The sequence below is a fragment of the Leucoraja erinacea genome, chromosome 40 (genome assembly GCF_028641065.1).
Source record: "Leucoraja erinacea ecotype New England chromosome 40, Leri_hhj_1, whole genome shotgun sequence".
In the NCBI taxonomy this organism is placed as follows: Eukaryota; Metazoa; Chordata; class Chondrichthyes; order Rajiformes; family Rajidae; genus Leucoraja; species Leucoraja erinaceus.
The window spans coordinates 7,062,228-7,088,246 of NC_073416.1; the positions used below are offsets into that span (position 1 = coordinate 7,062,228).

Genomic DNA, 26,019 nt, shown 5'->3' on the forward strand with positions numbered 1-26,019 from the left:
GGAATGGGTGATGTTTTGGGTCGAGGCCCTTCTTCAGACTGATGAGGTACAGGTGTGCAGAGTACGGTACTGATGTACGCCAACCACATTGAAATAAAGAAAATTGAACCAACCACCAGGTATCGCTCTAGCCACTAAATTCAGAAAAAAAGAATTCCTCGGCCACTTTATCTTGCTAAGTCCATCCCAAGGTGTTTGAGGTTGTGTCCAAATAGAAAGCTGCCTCAAAGGCAAGTAACAACCTGGTTACAGAACATAGAACAGCACAGCACAGGAACACGTTTTTTGTTCCACAATGTCCATGCCAGACTTGATGCCAAGTTAAACTAATCTCTGCTGGCATGTGATCCATATCCCTCCATTCTCAACATATCCATGTGCCCATCTAAAAGCCTCTTAAATTCCACCATCATAGCCGTCTCCACCATCATCCCTGGCAGTTTGTTCCAGGCACACACTGGCCTGTAAAAAAATCTGCCCCGCACATTTGCGTTAAATTTTGCCCCTCACTTCTCCTCTAGTCTTTAACATTTCCACCCTCTGACTGTCTGCTTTACCTCTGCCTTGCAAATTTATAGAATCACACCTTTGACAATGAACCAGTCTCCTCATTCCAAGTGCTGGTTACTTCCTGCCTCGCTGGAGACAGTGACATACTGTACCCAGGAATAAGGGAGTCCTCAACATAGATTCCAGACTCCATGACAACAGTTTAAAGGAGGGTAAAGCAACTTCATACTCAATATTACTGACTAGGCACCCTCAGCAGATGGATCCGTCCTCTTCCAATACTGAGCAACACTGAATGCAGCATCTTGCAGGAGATTTGAACATGACCACGACTGGGTAGGTGGCATCACCTTGGGCCGAGCTCCACACGACATCTCTGCCAAATTGGCCCTGCGGCAAGTTTGCCTGCAAAGCTGCAAGAACAATAAACCGACTCCACCTCATTTCCAATCTACCCTGAGGGAGTGGCATCTGTCCAATAATAGTATAGGTAGGAGTGACCAGCACAGTCCACGTGGAGACAAGGTGTCATCTGCACAACAAGCACACCCTCCATCACAGTTTATGGCACCAGAAATTAGCTAAATGGGACAGACGTGAAACGGATTTAGAAGCTCAAATCTTGGCCTCCATGAAACAATGCGGAGCATGTTTGTATTGCACCTGATGGTCCACTTTCCATAACCCCCTGGCCTGCTATATGGCTCACTCCACCGTTAACAAGCCAGTGGATCAACCCTTGTTCAATGAGTGCATGAGGGCATGCCACATACAGTACTGGGCAAACAAAAATTTAGGTGTTAGGCGATTGGTGAGACTGCATGCACGAAAAATAGCGAGGGTAAAAAAAGCATTTTGGTTTAGTTTAGAGATACAGCGCGGAAACAAGGACCGAGTCCGCACCTACCAGCGATCCCTGCACATTAACACTATCCTCCATACACTATCTGTTTATTTATTGTGCATATATGGTCTATAGACACTGAACTTTTATCTTCCGTTTTGTATTATATTTACATATTCTGTTGTGTTGCAGCAAGTAAGAATTTCATTGTCCGTCTGTGACACATGACAATAAAACTCTTGACCAGGGACAATTTACACATACATCGAGCCAATTAACCTACATACCTGTAACTCTTGAATGTGGGAGGAAACCGAAGATCTTGGAGAAAACCCACGCAGGTCACAGGGAGAATGTACAAACTCCGTACAGACAGCACCCATAGTCTGGATTGAACCCGGGTCTCTGGCGCTGCAAGGCAGCAACTCTACCGCTGCGCCACCGTGATCAACAGCTGAGTTCAACATTCCACAGCCCCACTCCATCTAGTCTTGGACGGCAGTGGATAATTAAACAGCAGGCAGCACCAAGAGCATTTCCCATTCGCAGCCATGGCAGAGAGCAGTTTGCAAGTGGTAAAGATAAGGCTTTCGCAATCGCATTCAGCCAGAACAGGCTGGATGCTCCACCCCTGCCTCCTCTCAGAATTTGAGCCGGTCTCGAGCAGTTTCAAATTGCTCCATGTGATAGCAAGAAACAGTTGACAGCATCGGATAAAGCAGAGGCCATGAGAGACCACATAATCAACTGGCTCTAAGACTGAAGGCCTGTGCTCCAGAACTAGCCATACCTCCAAACTGTTTCAGTAAGTTTATAACCTTGGCCTCCAGCTGATGAAGTGAAAGGTTACCAGCTAGCGCCGGTCCACAAAAAGCAGGACAAATCCATCCAGCGTAATGACCAATGTCTACTCAGGCAAATGTGCCGAACGCTAGCAAGCAACACTTGCTCACTGCTTTGGATTTTGACGGGGGTCACTTGACCCCAGACATGCGTCTTGGCCCAAATATAGACCAAAAAAAAGCAATTCCAGAGGCAAAACAAGATCAACAACTTTGATGCTGTTACAACTTGATGACAAGAATGTGGTATCAAGCAGCCCAGAAAAAAACTGAAGTCAACTGAAGGGGATCTTGTGGAACAAAAGACACCAATGGCTGGCCATAGCTTCCAAAGATGGTTGGCGTTGTCGAATACCAATTATGCTGGCAGGAGTTTGTCACAGAGCTATGCCTTAAGCCCAACAATCTTCAGTTGTTTCAATGACCGATCAGAAGTTGGGTGTTCAATGTTGCAGTGTTCAATCACATAACTCTAGCAAAAAACGAAGCCATTCAAACTAACATGTTGCAAGATTCACAACATTCGGGCATGAACAGGTAAATGGCAACATGCTACTGAGCTCCAGACAATGACTATCTTCAACAAAACTAACCTTCTACCCTTGACATTCCTATCATGGAGTCCCTCAACATTTTAGAGGTCACTACTGACCAGAAAGCCAGTTGAACCAGCCACATAAATACCATGGCTACAAGTCAAATGCTGGGTTTTCTCCAAGAAGTGATTTGCCTCCTGACACCTCACTATCCACAGGCACAAGCATGATGGAATGTCCTCCATTTGTCTGGATGAGTATAGCTTCCTCATCCAGCACAGGTGTAGTGGCTGCAGTGGCTACAAAGCACACTGCAGTTACTCACCTATGTTGCGCTAACAGCTTCTCCCAAACCTAATGTCTACCATCGAGAACAAAAGCAAAATACAGCATCTCGACTTGGAAATGCATAGCAGGTCCTTCATCATGTTATGTCCTGTGGGAGCAACTTCTGAGGACTGTTTTGGTTCAAGTCAATAGTGGCTCACTACCACCACCATCTGAATGAGAATTACGAGTGGCCAATAAATGCTGGCATTATCAGCAACTTCCAGATTCCTCAAAATAAAAGTTAAATGAACTATCAATTTATTCTTAAGTCTTTACCAAGATTGTATGTTCCCAGGAAAAAAATCCTCAACCCAACATACTAATACTGTGAACACCTTTATTTGAGGGCATGTGGATCGCTGATACACAACCGTTGTCGCAATTAAACTGCTCCGTTAACAACCCATCCTCACAGCAATCCTGGCCCCAACCCATTACAGATATTCCATATGTATTATCCCTCTCCCATTGTATACATCTTGGAACTTTCCCAATTCTGACAAAGTACCTTCAGCCTGAATCGTTAATATTCTTTTCACAGATGCATAGATTTTATTTCAGATTCCAGCAATTATATTTTTTGAGTTTGTTTGACCAGAATTTAAAAGAAATTTCAGCTTCTCCTGAGTGGTGCGATTTGTAGCCATTGTTAGTCCATTTGCCAGCAAGGTGCCACAGCAAACTAGCCATTGAGGCATTGGTTGGTATCGAGCAAAATACCAAGAGACCAGAAAGCAGTATTGCTATTTGATTCACAATACTATTCAAAAAAATCCAATCAGATGTGCATTGCTTTGGGCCAAGACGCATTGCTTGAAGCGTGCAAAAGTGGTACATTGCAAGGAGGAATATAATGAATTGCACATTATTTTTGAACCAGTGCAGATATTTGATGCTCCATAGTTCAATAGCTTGAATCTTTTCATCGCTGGTTATATTTACAATTAAAACTAAGTGTTACATAGCATTACAGTAATGCAAGAAAGATCTGCCTGGTTTGAGAAAACGCGCTTTTAGAAAAGTTGCTCTTTTGCAAATTAGGTTCAGTAATAGTTGGCATAACAAAACTACTGCAATGTTACCATTGTTCATTTGCCTTGGGTTGGCAGGTTCTCTTAAGTAGCATTGGCTGGGATATGCAAACGGCAGGTAGGTTAATAGATTTGGCACACCTACACCAATGCCACACAGAAAACAAAACCAGTTTAGTTGCTTTATGCATACAACTGCACATCATTCACCATACTCCGTATGTTGAAGTATCTGAGAGAGCATGTGGTTAGTGATGCACAAGTTAACACAATGTCCACAGTATGAGTGGATCAGAAATTTGAACAAGTGCTCTCTTACACTGAAGTACTAATCAATATCTCCAAATTATTCCCATAACTTACACTTGCAATGCAAATTTGAACAAGTCTTCTCTTACACCTCAAAAGAAAGACAACCACAACAAGGACCAAGCTTTGAAGTCAGAAGTTAGTCTCCCCTTCATTTTAAAGATTTTGGAGCAAATTTCACGACAAACTGAGACCTAGTAGTCTGAGGTCAAAGTTCCCCAAAAGTGGTAACACAGATTGATGGGGCAATGGCAACAGATGAAGACAAACATGCCATTGGTCAGGGCATAGAATACAAGAGGTGGGACACCATGTTGCAACTTCACAAAACTCTGGGATCGGGGGATCGATTTCAGGGAATATTGTGTGCAATTCCGATTATCACTCCATCAGATGTGGAATTCATTAGGAACTGGAGGACTTTACTTATGGGAAGAGATTGGATCGGCTGGGCTTGTTTTTCCTGAAGCAAAGGTGGCTCATGGTCAATCTGATTGAGGTTTAAAAGATTACGAGGCATAAATAGAGAGAATCCTTTACTTCAAAGTAGGGGTGGCGGAAAAAAAGAAAAAGGAAAAAAGAAAAGAAAAAAAAAAGTATAGGTTTAAGCCGAGGGGATTTAATTTTTATTTTTTTATTTTTAAATAGCACTTTAAGAGGATCCGAGGAATGAGCTTTTTGGGGAATGAGTTACTGGAGGTTGAATCAAATACAATCATTACAATGAAGAAGCACCTGGACAAACAAGTATGGAAGTATACAGTACTAATGTGGGCATAGGTGACTAATGCATGCTCATGGCGAGCCAAATGCCTATATCCAAGCGGCACAGTTCAATGATGGGTGTACCTAATGCGATGTGAGAATTAACAGACATTTACACCAGTATTCACTTTATTTAAACTTCATTGTCAAAAATGGAAGTGCAGTTGGTAAATAGCAACAGGAAAAATGCAGTGCTATAAAAATGCAAAGCATCAGACTGGAACGCCTGGGAAGTTCAGTCCCAAATAATTAATTGAAGCAATATGTGGTACCAACTTAAAGATGAATATTTGCTGGCATCGAGATGTATACACAGAGATCAGTCTAAACAAAATTAACTATTTCAAGCCACATCTTTATTTAAGATTTATCAATATAAATGGTACAAATGTACTGATGCTGCACCAAAAGGACTGTTACCCACTTAGTTCCTGCAGCTTACATCGTCAACTCCTGAAATATAAAAAGAGTTCAGAATCAGACATCATTCAACGTAATCAACCATAGGCAAACTACAATGGAACAACTATGCCAAGTGCACTGCAGCAAGGCTCAAACAACAGTAAATTTAAATGAAATCCACAATCAACTACTCCCCAAATCAGTTTATTGAAGAATGCAAAAACAGAACATACCATAATAGCATTTACAATATCGTTGTTGTTATTTTTCAATGCGCGGACAGCCTTAGCTCGGGACACGTTGGCTTGCGACATGACCAGCTCTATGTCCTTGACCTCTACACCGGTTTCATCAACCTAAAAAAAAAAAAAAGTGAACCATTTAGTCAGATCCTGAATGAAATGAAGAGTGATGTGGGCAGCAACTTGGATACATACCTCTTCTTCTTCGCTCTCCTCCTGTACAGTTGGAGTCTGTGTGTTTTCTTGGATATTGGCAACAGATTCTCCCTGTACCTTGAATTTCTCTGCAGCGGCAAGCTGTGCTTGCTGAGATAGATCCTCAATCTAGGAATAAGCATAAAAATAGGGTTGAAATCCTCCACTGGAAAACAAACATGCAACCATTACAGCAAAAAAATAAAATTGAAAACTTTCAGCATTTGCAAAAAATTTCAAACAGCACATTCTGAACTAGCATTGGTACAAATAATGCTCCCCATTATTTGATGCACCAGATCATGCACCCCAAGAACAGCTTCTTTATTTTTGTTCATAATCAACTTTTGTTGCACAAGGCTGCCTCAGCTCACAGCATTAGGGCACAAGCTTGCTGCCAAGGAACACGAGGAAAAGCCCAAAATCTAGTAGCTCGACAATTAGCGCGGTCACATCTATCTTGTGCAAAATGCCCAAATAACCGTTTTATTGGTATTTACCTTAGCTTCACCAAAAACAATATAGGTATCGGATGCAGGACTTTTGTAGACATCTGGCTTTGTGATGACAAATAGTATGTTTTTCGACTTTCTTATCGTGACTCTCGTTACCCCAGTAACCTGACGGAGACCCAGTTTTGACATTGCCTGTGAAGAAAAGGATAACCTTCAACATACAATTTATCAACCCCTCCAGGGAGGTTACTTAACCATCTAGCTCAGGTCAAATGAACAAAAGCCACAAAGACTGTTAAATTTAGTTGGAGGGGTTTCTTGAGAGAAAGTCCTCTTTCATTTTAGTCATTATAAACACACAAACATGCCAGAATTAATGTAGTATTTATTAAATGGCACTTCTAGCAAAATAATTTGCCACTACTCCATTACTTTTACAGATTGCAGGCAGCAAAGTTAACAAGAAAGCTACTTACTTTTCGTGCCTTCTTTTCACTTCTGCTCTGTTTTGCTTTGCTAACTGGCTCTTCATCGATTTCGGCTGCAGCTGCAAGCTACGAAAGTAAAAAAGATAAATACACCACTTCGTACAAAAGCAAATGAAACTCATCTCCATGTGCATCAGTTTCTATTAGCTAAATTAGAGGATAACCTCTTTACAACCATGGTTTTGCAGCCATACACTGGATAAAGGGCCTGTCCCACTTACGCAATATTTTCGGTGACTTACGACACCCGTCATAGTCGCATCAGGTCACCGAAAATATTAAAAATGTTGAAAATCCAGCAGCGACCAGAAAAAGGTACGACTCTTTGGGCGGCTACTCACGTCCATACATTTTTTCTGGATTTTCAACATTTTGAAATTTTTCAGCGACCCGACTGGTGCCGGCAAATCGCCGAAAAAAATCGCGTAAGTGGGACAGGCACTGTCAGGGCAGGGTCCCAGGCTCCAAGTGATCTGCAGACATCACCACATTCACAAATACAAGCAAAGATGAAGACCTAGAACCACCCTTCAATATGAAAAGGGAAATTGTCAACAGGATTACCATCTTGCCACCATCATATACAACACGTAATTCCCTCCTAGGAAACACGCTCCAACTATGGGCAATTTCCCGTACTCAAATTGTGCTCCTCACCAATATCAAAATTAAGATTGGTACAAACTCAAATTACTGCACATAATTGGTGTCCAAGGAACTGTCAGGCCCACCATCATATTTAGATCGATTTTCAACTTAAACTTAACTATGCACATTACATTAAAGGTTAATGGAGATAGTTTTAAAATTTGGACCTGTACTTGCAGCACAAATCAAAAACAGCAGGGGGCAGTCTTCACAAGATTAGCTTCAACAGTCCAAACTGCTTAAAAAAACATCAATTCTTTTCAGGTGCAATGTTGAACCAGTCCTGCCCTTATAGGCACAAATCAAAAGCAACGAAGAGCTAGGGGAAGTGATCAGCTTTGTGGACAAGGATTGTGTAGGCTGGGGGACACGAGAATTGCATTTATGCTCACATGCTCAAAATTCCTCTATTTTCTAAACAACTCTTTGGTGCCCAGGTCACACATAAATCAAGGTCATGAAGTCAGGTGGGAACTGCCAACACCCATAGAATTTTACGCTTAGTATTTCATAAGATCTCAATAGCAGAGGCAGGAAAATAACGTCATTATTCCACACAAAGGAAACTTACACAATTGGCTCATACTACCAATCTTTATTTATTTAGCAATATACATATCATTTGCACAGTGAACAGTAGAGGTGCACATTTTAACCTCTTCAAATGCTTCCATCCAGATGCGAGCCAGCTTTCCAATTTCATGCAATGTTTTCTGTTTGGGATATGCACACAGGTCACAAGTTACGAAGACTCATGAAAGCTAATAACCAAAGTTGAATGGATGAAAGCAGTGGCAACTGACACAAGTGGTAAGCAAATTAGGCACATTTGCTGTCAATTTATTAACCATTGACATCTTGGCCTGCCACAGCATGAAACTTGAAGGAATGGCTTTTTGACCAAGCTCGTGATGACTGCTGAGAAACTAACCCTGATGCATGCCTCAGTAGAAACCAAACACATTTCAAAGAACCAGACTAAATCAAACTTTCACAATAGAATCATGCTTGATTTCAATACTGAGCCTGAACCTATAGCAAGGAAACCACAAGAATAGAAATAGGTGCATGTTTGGTGGGTTAATTGTCTGATACAAACTGCCTCTAACGTGCAGGCAAGTGTTAGAATCTGAACAGGTGGGCGAAGAGGACCTGATGGAATGTAGGAAGAATAAAAATGGAGTTAGTGTAAACAGGTGTTTGATGGGCTGGAGGGCCTGTTTATACACTGTTTATGATTGGAGGATATGGGGGCCCCTACTTTCAACATAACTGTGGTTGAACTGCCACCTTAAACTATGTTTTTTAGCCCATTCCTCATTCCTTTAGCATCCAGAAAATGGCCAATCTGTCCTGAATGCAATCAATAGCTAATTTGCAACAGGCATCAGGTTAGAGGATTTTAAGGAATCATCACACTAAGAAAATCCCCTTCATTTCTGGCCAAATTTTAAGAATGGCCACAATTCTAGATTTTTACCAGGAGAAACATCTCCCGTCATCTACTCTGTTGAGGTCACACTTGGGTGTGTGTACAATTCTTGTCGCCACAATGCAAGATGAAGGTGAGTGCAGAGGGGGTTTACTTGGGTATTGCCTGTATTGGAGGACTTTAATTATGGAGAGGTTGGACTGGCTGGACTTGTTTTCCTGGACAGCCTGGAGCAAAGGAGGCTCAGAGGTACCTGATGGAAGTATACACAATTATTATAGTTAAAATCTCCTTTTCCATGGTAGGCTTTAAAAGCAAGACAACAGAGTTAAGGCAAGAGGAAATAATTTTAAAGTGGAACTAAGGGGCACGTTTTCTTTGAAAAAAGTGCTTGATATCTGGAGCTGCAAGTAAACTTGCAGGTATCAAATATAATTATGTTTTAGTCATTTAAATAGACTTAAATTGGCAAGGAATTGAATGATAGGCGTAATGCAAGCAAATGTGATTAGCGTAGATGAGCAAAAAAGATCAGCATGGATGTGGTGGGCTGAAGGGCTCATTTTTATATTGTACCGATTCTAAGAATTTGTAATAATTCTGTCACCTACCCTTCTCAACACCAGTGAACAGAGGCTCAGTCCACCCAATCTCCCCCCATATATCAGACCAACCAACCTTGGAACCAGTCTTGTAAACCTCTTTAGAGTAACCACAACTTTTCTGAAGGGGGCAAACGTTATACAAACAGCACACGCTGGTTAAAAAGGAGGTGGACGAGGTTGCATTTGACACACAGAAAGAAGGCAGACCAAAAGGTTAAGACTGCTGGAATGCAAGTACGTGGAAAGGACTACACAGTGAAGGCAGTTTGACTTTCAAAACAATTTCATAATGCTTATATTCACACATTTGCAGACACACCTGGGCTTGCTGTGTTGCTGACTGCGTTGTATCCTGTTCTTCCAGTTCTGGTACCGACTCATCGCTGTCCGATTCTGTCCCAGACCCTACAAAATGTCACACATTTAATACAGGCTCCACACATTTCAGGTCTGTGGGATTTTAAGTGATTTGCAAAGAAAACGTGCTATGCCTGGGGAGAAAGTGAGGGGCACCACTTTATGGCCGTTACCATAACCATGTTTAACACGCAGACATGCCACGGTGGAGGAGGTGTAAACCTGTGCAATAAAGCTGTGCAACACTTTGATCAATAGTTAAAAAAGGTGTACCGTTGATATTCATCTACTTCTACAGAGCCATAAGCACAAACCTAAAAACACAATGTGGTTAAAAAAAAAAAACACCTTTGTGGCAATAGAAACCTTTTACCTTCAATTGTTACCTATAAAGGAGAAAAAAACCTGGATACTTCGATGCTTAAGTGGTTAAGTGTTCACACCATGCAATAAAGGATTTCTAGGTTAGTGTGAACATTATTGGTACCAGATACAACACCAATTACATAGTAGTCCCAATATTCCGCTCATACCCGTAATGCTCATCCTGTGTTCACAAATTAGGCAAATAAAATTGCAAGATATTTGGGATTTAAAATACAAGTAAATGCCAAAGGACCAAATGAATACGTAGAAGTATGTTGCAGAAATCAGTCTTTGTTATAATTGGTGACATTTTTTTTTTTTTTTTAAAGTGGTCAGCAAATATTCACAGGCTGAGGTATGCAGGCCAGTTTTAGGACGTGAGGCTTAGTGTTAGTACAATTAGTGTACTACAAACCCTTTCAAAACCATTTCAGTCAAGTTAAGTTCCCAACTACTTGTGAAATACAAGCGTAGGAAACAAAAGGTGGACTTCACACTGCCATTAGTACACAAGCTCTAAACACCCTGTGGCCACGGTTGAAATTTGTACATAATTAACCGGTCCCAAAAGAGACAGCAATCCTTTCATGAAAGTCAACTACTAATGCATCTCTTTTCAAGATGACAGGGGAAAAAAGGGATTGTAACTCATCTTCTCCCTCCCCCAAATTACAAATTGGGATTTACACTCGTGATTGGCTTTCCCAATGAAAACAAATTTCGGAACAATAGTACAGATTTCAAACCAGACAATTTTTCCTTGCTAAAGGATAGGCTAATTTTAAGTTACTCTGTTCTGGAGGACAATATATAAATATCAATAAAAACATTCCTCCCACGAACACAAATGCTTCACTTAAAAAAGTTAGCCTTTCCCAGATGTGAAATTTAACGAGCCTTTACTTCAGTTTAATGCAGGTGCACAATTCAACTAAGCAGAACACCATACATGCACACCTCAACCAAACTAAGTACCCTCATCATTTTGCTTCACCACCGACTCCTTTCCAGTCAGAGAAATCTTGGGAATTGCCTTCTCAAGAACAGGTGGGGCAGGAGCCTCACAGAGGGGGGTCTCGTTGATCGCAGAAATCAGAGGAGGCATCTCATCATCATCGTCATCAATTTGGACAGCCGAGGATGATTCAGGGGATGGGGTAGTGAGTTGAACAGAGGCAGGTGGGACAATGAGAGATGGAGGAAATTCAGTGACAGGTCTAGATTCTGAAGATAAAGAAAGTTCAGAAGATGGAGGTACATCAGGTGAATAATCAGCAATGCGGGGAGAGGGTGGCAGCTTAGTAGTAGCGTGCAGAGGGGATTGAAGCTGGGAATTCTCAGTGGGATCAAGAGATAGAAGCAAGTCAGTACACTGAGCAACCTGGTCAGTTAGATGGGAGAGCAGGGAATGAGGCTCTGAAGCAGGCAGGTCTACTGTTAGTGACTGCTCAATGTAAGCATTATCAGCACAGGGGATTTCTTGACCTACAGAAAATTCGGAGGTGGCGGAAGGCAGCTCAGGAAGGCAAGGGGACACAGGAACATGAAGTTCAGCTTCCACAACTGGAGGCTGAGCTGATGACTCGTCCACTGTGTCGGCCAGAGGAGTGGAAGACAATGGCAAATCAGTGGTGCCATCTACAGAAAGTGGACCTTCAATGGCACTGGACTCAACGGACAGAGCAGAGGACATACTGTCAGAGCTGGGTAAGAGCGGGCGCTCGGGAGCAGCCTCAGTGGAACAAGTCAATTGATCAGGTGTTTTGGGACCTTGATCTTTACCCTCATAGGGAAAGGGGACCCGAGCTGCAGCATCACCCTCAGGGGCAAAAGGCACCTGACTGGCACCATGTTGAGGAGGCAAAACTGCCTGATCAGTGGCATCCTCAAAGGCCAAAAGCACTGGACTAGCTTCACACACACCTTGAGGGGGAAAGGCAATTTTATCAGCATCTTCATTAGGTAAAGACGCTTGATCAGTGGCACTCAGAGGAGACAAGAGTTCATTATCACTGGTGGCCTCATCTTTGAGGACACAAGGCACCTGATTGGTGGCAGTCTCAGAGGGCACAGGTACAGGACTGCTGGCAGCTTCACCTTCAAATGCACAAGGGGCCTGATCACTGGCAGCCTCAGAGGGCACACATTCACTGGCAGTTTCACCTTTGAGGGCACAAGGAAACTGATCGGTGGCAGCCACGCCTTCAAGGGCACAAGGGACCTGATCGCGGGCAGCCTCAGAGGGCACAGGATTGCTGGCAGCCTCATCTTCTAAGACACTAGGGACCCTATCGGCAGCAAGCTCACCAGAGGGCACAGGATCGGTGGCTGCTTCACCTTTGGGAGCACAAGGGACCTGTTCCCTGGCAGCCTCAGAGGGCACAGGATCGCTGGCAGCAGCTTCATCTTTGGGGACACAAGGGACCTGATTATTGGCAGCATCAGAAGGCACAGGATCGCTGGCAGCCTCAGAGGGCACAGGCAATTGCACAGCTTCACCTACACTCTCATGGGGTGGAGGCATCAGGTCAGCAATTCTTTCAGTGGACACTGGTCTTTCACCAACAGTAACACTATCGGGTAAAGACAACCCAAGCGCAGTAATAATACCTTGACTGGGCAAAGATATAGTGGCCATAGGTTCAGCAACTTCAGGCAAAAGCTTCATGCCGATGCAAGTTGCAACTTGTGTGCCAGCGGGGGAAGGCAGCTGCAGGGCATTGGCAGCAACCACAGAGGTGGCGGCTAGAACACATTCACATGCAGGAAGTCCAGAGCTGTCATCAGAGACGTGGGATGCAGGCAGTCCATCAGCAAGGTTAGAAAATGCAACATCACCAGATAAAGGTGGATGAACAGTGGCAGTGACCACCAGGGTAGCAGCATTATCACTGTCAGATGAGGACAGTTCTGCTTGGATTCCAGGTGCATCAGCTAAAGGCTGCCCAGCAGAAGGGGACACAGGGAGGTCAGTGAGTGGGGGCAGAGTAATAGCAATAACATCGCTGGGAACTACAGCATCAGGGAGGACCTCTTCATTCCTCACAGACCCAGGCATAATACTTGCCTCCAATTGAGTCGAAACCTCACTGCCTATTGCAATGGGATTTGGAGGGTCAGTGGGCACGTGCAACTGATCGATGCTGGGGCCATCAACCACTTCAGCCGATGTAGTAGTGGGAGCCACAGGGGCAGGCAGAGGTATAGGTATAGCATCAGCAACGTCAGATGGGGACAGTCCCAGGTCAGAATCTACTTCAGTGGCCAAAGAAACAGTAGCGTGACGAGACAACTCAGATTGTTCGCTGACTTGGGAACTGCCCAAACTCAACGGTTCAACAGTGGCAGCAACAACCGAATCAGCGGACAAATGCTCAACAGAAGTAGCAGCCATGTCAGATGAAGGCAGCCCGACAACATCAGCTGGTTCGGGAGACAAAGGCAGTTGGCTAGTGGTGGGGTCAGCAGGAGGGAGAGAGAGCACCTCAGAGGAAAGAACAGAAATAGAAGATGGAAAGAGCTCTGAAGGAGACTGGACAGGAGGTAGGACAGGGGAAGGCAGAAGGGGTGAAGGTTGTTTGTTGACTGTTTGGGGGGATGGAAGCTGAAGATCTGGGCCATGCAAGTCAGTAGCAGCTGAAAGTTCCATCTTACTGGCACCGCTGGAGTCGCATTCAGCCTGAATGTACTCACTGGCTGGGGAAACCGATTCATGCTCAGAACAGGTTTCAATAGCAGCTGTTGAAGATAACCAAAAAACCAAGAGCATAAAGAGCATCAGTACTATCACAGGGACTTCAAATCAAAGTACATTTAAGATGCAACATTACATGATCCATGGTTACATACATTTCCACAGCACTCGTCCTAACATGTCCCTTCCATACTCACACATTGCTGCATCCCTAGCTATCCGTCTTTCACCATTATCTACATCAAGCCACTAGGTAGAAGTTACTCTCAAATTCCCCATTGGATTTAACTTGCAGGATTTTAATTACTGGTTGTCTCCCCTGAAACAAAATCAAACTTTCATAATCTTAAAAAACCTTGATGAAATTCAGGAAAAGGCTCACCACTTTGTCCGACCTGATAGTTACAGCTTCAGTCTGGTATCTACCTTTATTTATTTGCACTCCAATAGCCACCCGTCTTCCTTTAGAGATCATACCTGCACAGCACTGCAACTGGAATCTAAAAGTACATGCTTACGTTTCAATTCTGTCCTTTCGTGAATTAAATTCACAGGCTGTTTTTTTTTTTTTTAAAGTCATGGCCTTGAACTAAACCATTTCTTGGTGATCCCTGGATCTAGCCCTAGAACAAGTCACTTTTATTACTCAACACTTCCCAGCTTGAAACTGTTGCTTTTGAAATTGTATTTGTGCAATTACTTCATCCCACTTCAAAACCAAATCTGACACTAAAGATTTAGATTTCACGTTTTATCTGCACTGTTCGAGGTTGAGAATGAGCATTGACCCTGTTGTATTGAAAAAGAGTAATGTTAATGTACAAGTCAAAGGATCTCTGAAAGTGACGGGACACAGGTAGATGAGAAGGGGACACAGAATTTACATCCTGGGGAATAGAACAAGAGCATGAAGCTCAGAGCCCAACTTTACAATCTGGGTATAATTAGGGATTTTGTCAGTGGAGGGGGCTGAGGGTGGACCTGATAGCAGTATACAAAATTATGAGGAGCATAGTTAGGAATGATAGCAAGAAGCTTGCCCCCGTAAAAAAAACAAGTAACATTAGAGGGTTAGGACAAGGCATAAGAGTGGATCCAAGGCATATTCACTCCCCCAATGCAATCTGGAATCTGATGTTCAAATCAGCGAGGCATAATAAGCTGCAGACCAAGTACTGGTGCATGATTCATAAGATTGCATCAACATGATGGGCTGAACGAACATTATTAAATCGTCCATCAATACTAGCCTTTGGGCAAACATAGTCCGTTTTACAACTAGTCTTCCATTAACTGATTCGACTGGTTAAATAATCTAATTTTAGGACCCACAGAGCTGGGTTGAGTTCAGGAAAGTTTAGTCCATGTAATCACCCACCCACTGAAAATAAATGGTTAGAACAGCAAGAATATTCAAGTGCACAAGAACAAATAAGTTGTTAGCAGAACTGCAAGTCTCAGATCATATTAGTTTAAGAGATCATCCATTATTAGTCTACCTGCAGTTTGAACAGACTTCTCAGGAGAAACGGGGGATACAGGTACTTGGACTGCATCAGGCACAGCTGGAGCTTCTGAGGCAGGAGCACCAGACCCAGCTAGAAAGTTGAGCAACATTGTGAGTTACAGACACAATTTAAATGCAAATCCACTCTAGATTAAACCCAGAAACCTGTACATTAACATATGGCTCAGAATTAACTGCCACTTCATGAGTTAACATGTTGGCAATTTCTGCACGGCTTTACAAAATCCTTTGTAATTCTGGTCAAATACAAATAACCTGTGCCCCTAAATCCAAATTTAGGCATCGAGACTTTATACAAGATAGTGGAAATACAAATGTTCAATGATAGACATAAAACCTCGAGGCCTCCCTGAGTCTTGCATAGGTCGGGTATGTTTGAAGCTGTTCCTACAGACGCAACACCAGGGAGACAGCACCTTCACTTCTGTTCAAACCAACCTGCTGACTTGGTGATCATGGAGACAGACTAGGAGCCGGAAAACCAGACCTAAACCACATTAAATTGAAACCACTACATTTTAGAACCAAACAATGGACTCTCCCCACAACCCCTTCCTCCACCAAATCCAGTAAACATAGAAGAGGGCATTATACCAGTGTTTAAGCTTTAGACAAACTCCGACCGTGCTTCATCTAAGCATTTTAGACACCCCCCCCCCACCTCCGCAAAACTCGACAGTAAATTCCCTGTAGTTCACCATGTGGAAGATAGTGATCTTTCTGCATTTGCAATCTTTCTATGACACCCTTTAACGCAAGGCCAATTTAATCACACAAACTTTCAGGAATAGAAATCTCAGCCCAATCAAATCTTCAGTTAAAACCTCAGTTCTCAAATCTATATGGGCGCCTTCTCCATACTCCTTACCAATGCACAGAAGCTAGCTTTCAACAGCAAATATAGCAACTTTTAGGGTGGTGGTTTGAGAAGATAAAATGAAAGGGTTTTGTTAAATGTTCAATACTCTATGTTCATTCTGCTTTCTCACATACTCCATTCTACAAGATAAAATGGACACGTTAGCACAAATTGAGATGTTGGTTTTAACTGAAATCGGGCTCATAAAATCATCAGTAACTTAAAATCCACAGTACATTCAAGCATTGATGCACATCGAGTCAAATGATGAACAGCTTTCCATTCAAAAAGTTCAAAAATCTAATTATGGAAATAAAATCACAGGTTATACAGCACAGTTTATAGCAATTCAAAAAGAATCTACATAAACAAAAATTAAAATCCATACCGACAAACATCTATCACTGGAAATACACAAGTCATAGAAAAGTTATTTGTAACAATTTACATTCATACAAACAGGACAAGAATATGCATGTTTCTTACACCCATGTCTAAATGAAGAGGTTCTAGATTTCCATCTACATTGATCGAAACATGGAATTAAAAAAGAGAGAGAGAGAGAGAGAGAGAGAGCGCAAAGAGGCTTTCCACCCACATTTCCACTCACCAACCCCTCTGCAACATACAATTTCAGTTTACAATTCAACTGGAGAAACAGCAATTAACTTGCCATCATCTACCTCAAACTCCACGACTATCCTAAAGTTAGTGCAAGTGTTCCAAAATTTAAAATTGGAGTGAGTACTTGATTGCAAAATGCATCCGGCCAACTTTCACCATACCAGTCAGATGAATCGCTTTACGTGCACCATTCATGAACTATGAGCTATCATTTCATGAACTTTTAACAAGCGGAGAAAGGGACAAATTTGAGAGTACTTGAATTTACAATCCTCACGCCATTAACCACGTTCAACCAGCAGAGCTACCTCAAGTTCCTAACTATTAACCACTGTACATAGAAAATATTTCACCTCTGCTGCATAGCAGCCAAGGAGCAAAGTACTCAAATTCAATAGACAATTATGTCAACTTCCAAAAGTAGTTTGTTCTCGGGTCACTTTCACCAGGATGTCGCACCAGTATATTTACATAACAGACAGATTGCACTGTAATAGACGAAGCAGCGTTCACACCAAACTGAATTTTTATGATGCTGTAAGAGTTAAGATCATTAGGTGAAATTAGAGAAAGCCGAATTACTTTTATTCAGACTACTCATCCAATCAGAGTTCAGTTTTCGTCAATGTATTATGATGAATGAAAGTTTAACAAGCCTAAAGTATTTCTGGCCAAGTTTACAACAGTTTTTATGGAACAAAAAACACGCAAGCATTAAAATGTAAACATCATTACACTAACTGCTTTACACAAACCAACCGCTGTGTTTACTTACGTTGGCATGTTTGCACCTCAGTTTATAAAATGTTGTCAGTTTAAAAATGCATGTGCCACCTGACAAACCTGTGTAACGAGCTTGCATGAATCGACTGTCTTAGTTGGTGCTTAGAAAGTTGACTGTTTTAGTTGGTGCTTAGAAAGTTGACTGTTTCAAAGCAATCTTTTGCAAACAAAGCACATTGCGGCACATCAGGAGATGAGGTGCAGTACATACAAGAGATGCTGACTTGCGTGCACGTTTATTTTGCGTACATTATTTTGCCGCATATGCTTACAGAACTTGGGCACAGGAGCTGAGTTTTAGGAATAGTGCAGCGGAACATTGGTCACAAGAGTGTGACAAATTCAAGCCAGCATTCCACAATGTGGATGATTTTGCGCAAATTGTTTGCTGCATGTGTAGAGAATAGCAATGACACTGAAGTTATTAGCATGTGTAGAGCTTTGGGACAACCCAAAAAATAGATGCTTCATAATGTAATTTTAGTTTGCGCATACAAGCCATTAACTTTCTTTTAACAAAGCAATAAGCGAGTCCACTATTTCAACTGCTCATGCCCAGGTGATAAGTCATTCGCGATAAACATTCTTGCCAGCTGAGCTGCTGCGTGTATACAGACATGCATTTCATCCGTATTTTCCAGTTTTGATTCTTCGAGGTAAGAAAATATTGCTTTCAGAACTATTAACTAGGTGTAGTTATGGTTCATTTGTACAAAACTACGATGATTTTGTTGGTTTTATTGCTTTACACTTTGGTGTTTTATTTCTTTACGCTTCGGAGCGTATAACTGTTATACCAGTGTCTCAAACTAACTGCTAACATAGCAGTTAGTTTGAGACACTGGTATAACAGTTATACGCTCATTGCAGTTATTGGTGTGCCTGGTAAGAACTTCGGCAAGCATACTTTTACAGTTTTCTGTGATATATTTGGATTTGTTCACTCCTTGCAGTAAAGTAATGTAACTTTATCAATGGCAGTACGTAGGACATCGGCAGTAAGTGCGGTAATCATTCAGGTCGCTTTGTGTTTTATTTCTTAACAGCTGAAAATAAACAAACTGTTGAAACAGACTCGCTTTCACTAATGTCGTTGCAGTGTCAACCATTGTGGGTCCATCATTGACATGCCACTGGAAATTAAATCTCGCCCCCCACTCCTCACGAACAGCCACCCGCTACAATAGGCGGAATGGTCCTTTCTTTCGATAATCCTGCCCGCAGTCTCTGATGGGGCTGGTTTCACAGACTTAATCGTGACTGGCCGCGTTTAACCAGGGCTTTGGGAACTCGGCATCTGATGGGGACGAGGAGGGTTCCAGAGGGAAGGCAGGGACAACTTAGAATCCGGCACCAGAGCGGCTCTGTTAATGGATTCATTCCACAGCTATTTCAGTTCGGAAAGAACACACGGCAGTAGATCAGCAGCCACTGGTTCAGGAGATCGATCCAATTATTGACCGACAGGTGGTGGAATCCGTCTGTGACAGACTCCATAATGAGATTTGTCCACAGGAGCGGGTGTTCAATAACTCGGGCACAGTAATCTTCACAATGTAAAACCATCCCAGTCAAAACCGTCCCGGAGAGCTGCCTTGCTGGAGCACTGGGACAACACTGGGCAAGGTCCCACTGAAGGCAAGAACATTCTAGTCACTAAAAAAAAAAACACCTGCGGGCCGGATGATTTCGGGTAACAGGCCGGATCCGGACTGTGGGCCCCTGCCTGAACGGTACATTCACACTGCCGGTAGATAAAGCATCAGCCCACATCACACTGATACAGTCACTGTCTGCTTCAGATCAAATATATTTTTACACATCAATTATGAATAAAGATAAAATGTTTCAAACGCAAGTAATATTTTCTTATTCCAGTAGCAAACACATTAAGGATTAAATGAAAATTTAAAAAAATTGAATATCTCATAAATGCAGATTAATGAACTGAACTGGAACTGGGACTGTGCGAGTCGTGTGTGAACAGCAGAACAAGAAAGGAAGCTATTGAGTTGACAGAATTCTTGATAATTCATTGGTAGAATAGTTAACAATTTATACACAGTTTATACAGCGCTGCGTTCGCTTTTGTTTCTGAATGACCTTTGACAAATCCCTTGTGTTTATCGGAATACCAAACTCATTATAATTCCATTGGATTCAGAATATATGGAACGTTTTTGACATCCTGACAGGAGAATGTACTTTAAATACAAGTGCATCTCTATTGCAAATTTGTAGTTTAAGCAAATTACACCACATGGTATGGAAAGTTATCAATGACACAACACGTATAGCAAACTTTAAGTGCATTCATGTCCTAAAAACTAATGTCACTTCCCAACCTAGCACATGTCAGAGGCATCAATACACTTACTGCTGTCATATCTCCGACAAAGAAAAAAACTTGTTAAAAAGATTGTATAACAGTACTTTTTAGCAAGCAGATGCATCTTTTCTCTAGTCAGAACCCCACAAGTTATGGTGAGAACGCACCTGACGGCTCGCGAGACACTGCATTCTCAGTGGTGGCCTCCATCTTGGAAGCTTCACTTGCCAGCTCAGTAACGGTTGCGTCGGTAGCTGGAGTAATTCCGCTCAGAACAGTGCTTTCTCCCCCAGGGGCAGGGGAAATGTTGACATCACTGTGATCTTCAGCTGTAAAGGATTTGTACAGTACTACAAGCAGCCAATAAAGCGCCAAAACTGTTCAGGTGTGCAGGTCCTTACAGTTTGAGTGACCTATTTCATCCACCAATGAGATTTGGGGGGGGGGGGGGGGGGGGGGTTAAAATCCCAACACCTGATCATCATTGCATTAATAAAGTGTGCCTGCTACAAGGTGACAAACAGCAAGATGGTTTCACGATGGAAGTTGAGTAAACTATCCATAACTCTGTTACCCATTAAGTTACTATGCCAAGTGTATAAAATCTCAAGAGATTGGCATGCATCAATATATACAGGGAAAGATTTACACTTCTACTCTTTCATTTGTTCATTTCGTTCATCACGAACATGAACATTGTTCATGAACATCACGTTCATTTAATAGAGCATGCTGCAATAAAGCCCATGGCTGTAGGGTCATTTATGTGAATTGGAAATCGATCTTAAAATGTACATTTATAAACTTGAGGCCTGACGGCCAACTGATTAAGATTGTGCTAGCTTCCAAATTGATCTAAAATTTCAAACCAAGAAGACACCCACAGGCATTTCAATTTTAGAAAGTGCATCTTGAAGCCAACTTATTTTCTTACTGTAAGATTCAAGTGATCCATGAGGAACATTTCATTCCTTCACCTTATTGAAACTTTAGTTTACGAGCAATGTACCAGAATTGATTTATTTCAAAAACAAGCACAAGTATGAATTGCAACTAACTTACAAGTTTACTCTTGAATTAAAATACAACGTTTTACGTATTAGTAATCCTGGTTAAAATCTGTTGTTTATATTTGAGTCCAGAATAGAGTAGACTGCACTCATCGTTCACCCAACTTAATCCCAACCATGAAGCACATTTCATGCACCAGTGTTCAAGGCTTGAACAGAATGCAATTGGTTCCATTTTGTAGCCCAAATGTGTGTTGCAACTCCACGGCTATGTGCAAACAAGATACTCAACAGCAATGAGCAAGTAATGGATGGTGATTCACAGGAGGGAATGCTCTTTTTTGTTGTGCCAAAGCTTCAAGCGGTACAACTCAAATCTATGCTGGACAACAAATCTAAAAAGCCAGCAGCCACCAATGTGCGCCTCATCGCAATGGGAATACATTTGGCCAGAGGGAACTTGGTTTAGAAAACAGGTGGGGGGGGGAGAGAGAAAGAGTTTTTATAATGTTATTTTTTAAATGGCTCCTTTACAACCAACTGAAAATATCTATGTAAAATGTAGTTGTGCACCAACATTATTTTTGGATTAGTGGAGGAATGAGCAAGTGACCTTGCTATATAATGGCTCAACACCATTCCATCCTCAGAGGGACACGACAAATAGAGAAGGACATGATGGGGTGCAAAGTCAGGCAGTTCCTGCACAGCAATACAAAAGCTCCCAAAGGATTAATAGACTGCTCCTGCCATTCAATTCCAAACCACACTGCTGGAATACAAAGAACTTCAAACCCCTTCCCTCAGGAATTGGGCCAAGTCACAATACTTACCATTACAGTCACTTAAAAGATAAAGGGCTCAAATATCTTGAAACCATGGATTGTCAACATATCATTTGCTCTTACTCCACATACAAGGTGGCAAATAAACTACAGATAAAATGATGGGTATACCACCAGTCTTTTATATGGCTGTGCAGGGAGAAAGGAGGAAACAGAATGCAAATTTAGATGCAGCAATGAATAAGATAATAAAAATGATTTGACCAGGGTCACCAAACTTTTGGGATTAAGCTAATAACGTTTGACTTAGAAATTGACAAGATATCAAGCCTTGATCACTGCTCAAAGGGAACCCAAATGGGTGACCCAAAAATGAACTGGCATTCACAATACCCAGAAATGAGGATCCATGTCATGCAGTTGAGAAATACAAACCTGTTTCAGCTTGCGGCTGCTGCATTTCTTGCTCTGTGGCAGGAACGGTTTCTGTGGCTTCACCAGGCATTTCTAGGCAAAGAAATATCCATCAGTTAGATCTAAAGCATTTGCTATTAATCATGAGCGCCCATGGAGCAGCACTGTCAGGAATGTCAGGCTGGGCAGAAGAGGCAGCATTGGAAACAAATTTACCTCAGCTGGTGGTGGGGAAGAATTGATATAGAAGCAATGAGTTTGTTGCATTATGCATAGTGCAAAGGAAGGCAGCAGCTTCGCAAGGAAAAATATTGCATTCAGGGGAATGTGTCATTTTAGTTCATTAATATCCTTTAAAGTCTATTGCGAAATTTACAGCTAAGGCTAGCCAAATTTAGACTAGTGCTGACTCCAAAATTGCTATCTCATCCCTAAAGTCAGCAAAGTGATTCAAATCATGAGACCTTCATCCAGGTTCAATTAATTCATGAGGAGCAAGGTTCATTCCAAATTAAAAGTTGAATGTTAAAAAAGTGAGCGTACATATGTTGACGGTTCAGAAATATACACAGAACATGCTGGAAATTCTCAGTATGCTGTGTGACGGGGAAACAATTTAGGTCAACAGCCTCAAGACAAAACATTCTTACAAAGGAGAATAGAGACAAGAAGCTGGAGTAACTCAGCAGGATGGGCAGCATCTCTAGAGAGAAGGAATGGGTGACTTTTAGGGTCAAGACCCTTCAGACAAAGGAGGATTTCACTTGAAATAATATTTCTTATAAATGCTGCCCAGCCCATCAGGGGGTTTCTTGTTTTTATTTTCAACTTAAAAGTTCACGTGCAAATGAAACAGCTCTACAAGTGGGAAGGATACCAAGAGAACAGCAATTCCTCACATCATTCCACTTCTGGCTGCAGGAATTTGCCTTGGCAGTTACGTGGTTGGATACACACAAATTCCAAAATTATTGTTCTTACTCGTACGAATAGATTCAGCTTAATGAGCCAAACATGGCCAGTACATTAGTGCAACATTCCAGCATGAAAGCTGAACCAAGTAATGTCAAACTTCACTATAATCAATTACTTTATGTTAAACTTGAAGAGCGAACTCATTTAGCCTTATAAAACATACCAGGGCTTTTTGGTATTTGTAAAAAAACAACATTATTTTAACAGACCCACAGGGGTTTACCATATGCAAAGGTGTGGTACATTGTCTAGTGTTACTATTTAACTTGCAGAATTAGCATAAAGACGCAATTATTTTAGAAGATAACGCAGAACAGCCTAAAAGTCAGAAAGGGGATTAACAAAATATGAAATGCGATTCTCAACCACCCATTAAACTTAACAGTCTGGAAGGACAGTCGAGGGCACCGTTTTATACGAGGAAAGAAATTATTCGTCAAAAGAAGCAAAGAAAATAATGTTACAAGCGCGGATTCCAACACTGAGACGACCGAGACAACTTTTCGCGGCCTACCTCCCCACATTCAAAGCTGTAAAACCATTTACATGTAAAGAAACCATTAAACACAAACAAGTAATCAAACAGCAAATTCAGGCAAAAGCCTTACGAATAGGAGGCTCCTCTCCAGCCCCCTGCCCCGTTAAACCGCTGCCGGCGCCGCCGGGGCCACCACGAGATCTCTCCCTTCCCCTCAGCCCCACACATTTCCCCCTCAATCGCTTCTCTTGTCATTCAGCCACTTTCCCCAGGAAATGTTCACTCCGCCGCGATCATCGCGTCCCCCTTTCCCTCCCAACGCCAAGTTTACGACCAGCGCACACCGATTAACCGGCAGATGGAGGCAGATTCTCCCCCAGAACACTTACTGCCTCAGTTACTCAAAACCCAAGATGGCTGGAAAGGCAGCTCGCTATCCCACGGCCGCTAAAAGGTCGCGCGTCCACTTCCGAGTCACCCGGCGGGCTGCATGTCCCGCCCCCCTCAGCGGCGGATTGGTGATCAGTCTGCTGATTGACAGCGCCCGGTGAGCTCCCTGTCGCTGCGCGGGAGTCCACGCCCACAACGCACGGCGATGCTTTCCACAAGGCAGACAGAAACGCTGGAGAAACTCAGCGGGTGCAGCAGCATCTATGGAGCGAAGGAAATAGGTGACGTTTCGGGTCGAGACGTTGCCTATCTCCTTCACTCCATAGATGCTGCTGCACCCGCTGAGTTTCCCCAGCACTTTTGTCTACCTTCGATTTTCCAGCATCTGCAGTTCCTTCTTAAATGCTTTCCACAAGATCAGCTAACATTGCAACCACACTTCAAAGTACGCGAGGGAAGACTAGCTGGGAGATATTGTGAAGTGTAATTTCCCTTAAAGCCTCCATTAGGAGGAAGTCTTTTAGGACCTAGATGAGAAATTTTTTTTTAGGACCGAGATGAGGAAAACATTTTTTCACAGTGGTGAATCTGTGGAATTCTCTGCCGCAGAGGGTAGTTGAGGCCAGTTCATTGGCTTTATTTAAGAGGGAGTTAGATGTGGCCCTTGTGGCTAAAGGGATCAGGGGGTATAGAGAGAAGGCAGGTACAGGATACTGAGTGGGATGATCAGCCATGATCATATTGAATGGCGAATGGTGCAGGCTCGAAGGGCCGAATGGCCTACTCCTGCACCTATTTTCTATAATTTTCCTTGCGGGGGAGGCCTGTCTTCGGGGTGAGCCTTGGGGGATGGGACCCACGGTCTAGTTCCTCTTAAAAGTGAGGCTGGGCTAATTGAAGTACAGTATAGGGAGAGTGACCCACTGTAGTAGCTCCAACACTCTTCTTCGACACCACTGTTGTGTTATTCTGTTTACATATTATGTTGTTCTGCTGCAAGTAAGAATTTCATGGTTCTATCTGGGCCATATGACATAATAAAAACACTCTTGACTCTTCAGTATCTGAGGACACGACACAGATATTCAAAGGGCAATCTTCCAGTGGTGGGTGGATCAAACCAAAAAGCCTGGCCATTCAGGGTTGTATTTGCAAAAGGCCAGTATGGTCATTATTGCACAAATGGATTTGCTATTCACCTCCAAATCACAGCCCAAACAAGCTGTGACAGTAAATTCATTGTCAGCACTACAGATGGGCAAACACAATGTGTGGAAATTTGGATTGTCATCATGAGGGATCCAATGTATTAAAGGCCTATTGTAGACAGGAATGTTCTGATTCCAAGACAGAACTTCATGACTGCACTATCTAAAAAACAATGGACATACGAGGATTGAATGGCTCAGAGTGTGGGATATGTCAGCTGCTATTTGTAACAGATAGCTTCCTGTCAATGTGAAAAATTCGCGCCAACAGGATTGTGGTGTGTAATAGTATTGATCCAAACGTGCTGGAGAAAAATAAATAAAATCTAGGCTCATTAAGGGAGCAATAGTAAATGAGCAAATAATGGTACTGAATAAATTTACATTTCCTGGATGTTAATGATTTCCAATACAAGCTATGAATAGGAACAGGTGGAGAAATTGCATACTGGGCCTGTACTCTCAAGTTTTGAAGAATGAGAGCTCTCATCATAACAAAATTCTCACTTGTATGGAATTGAATTGAATTGTTTCTCTGACAGGAGTTTAAGGTCAGGGAATTACATTTGCAGAAAGGGCAGCTCA

At 42.4% G+C, this 26,019-nt stretch overlaps 1 protein-coding gene across 10 annotated transcripts; it reads right to left on the reverse strand.

Moving 5' to 3' along the window:
• Window positions 1-5,501: 5,501 nt before the first annotated feature.
• On the reverse strand, window positions 5,502-24,373 carry LOC129714758 (nascent polypeptide-associated complex subunit alpha). 10 transcript variants are annotated; one of them, XM_055664580.1, is made up of 12 exons: window positions 24,226-24,373; window positions 22,405-22,476; window positions 20,342-20,503; window positions 15,551-15,649; window positions 14,051-14,095; window positions 11,333-11,581; window positions 9,954-10,039; window positions 6,938-7,015; window positions 6,507-6,653; window positions 6,007-6,135; window positions 5,803-5,925; window positions 5,502-5,620 (listed from the first exon to the last, which is right to left on the reverse strand). In XM_055664580.1, exons 2-12 carry the CDS (start codon window positions 22,472-22,474, stop codon window positions 5,606-5,608), a joined length of 1,203 nt encoding a protein of 400 aa, XP_055520555.1. In that variant the 5' UTR covers window positions 22,475-22,476; window positions 24,226-24,373; the 3' UTR covers window positions 5,502-5,605. The 10 variants fall into 10 exon arrangements, with proteins under 10 accessions (XP_055520555.1, XP_055520554.1, XP_055520556.1 ...); XM_055664579.1 differs by having other exon boundaries at window positions 14,012-14,095; XM_055664581.1 differs by lacking the exon at window positions 20,342-20,503 and having other exon boundaries at window positions 14,012-14,095; window positions 24,226-24,372.
• Between the last annotated feature and the right edge of the window lie 1,646 nt (window positions 24,374-26,019).

What these genes read in the sequence shown, in the direction of transcription:
- LOC129714758 (XM_055664577.1), bottom strand. Translation starts at nt 13,751, where the DNA reads ATGGCTGCTACTTCTGTTGAGCATTTGTCCGCTGATTCGGTTGTTGCT. An exon ending in CAGCAACACAGCAAGCCCAG is followed by an intron (nt 7,016 to 9,953) that starts GTGTGTCTGCAA and finishes TTACTTTCGTAG; the next exon opens with CTTGCAGCTGCAGCCGAAAT. An exon ending in AGGAGAGCGAAGAAGAAGAG is followed by an intron (nt 5,926 to 6,006) that starts GTATGTATCCAA and finishes TTTTTTTTTTAG; the next exon opens with GTTGATGAAACCGGTGTAGA.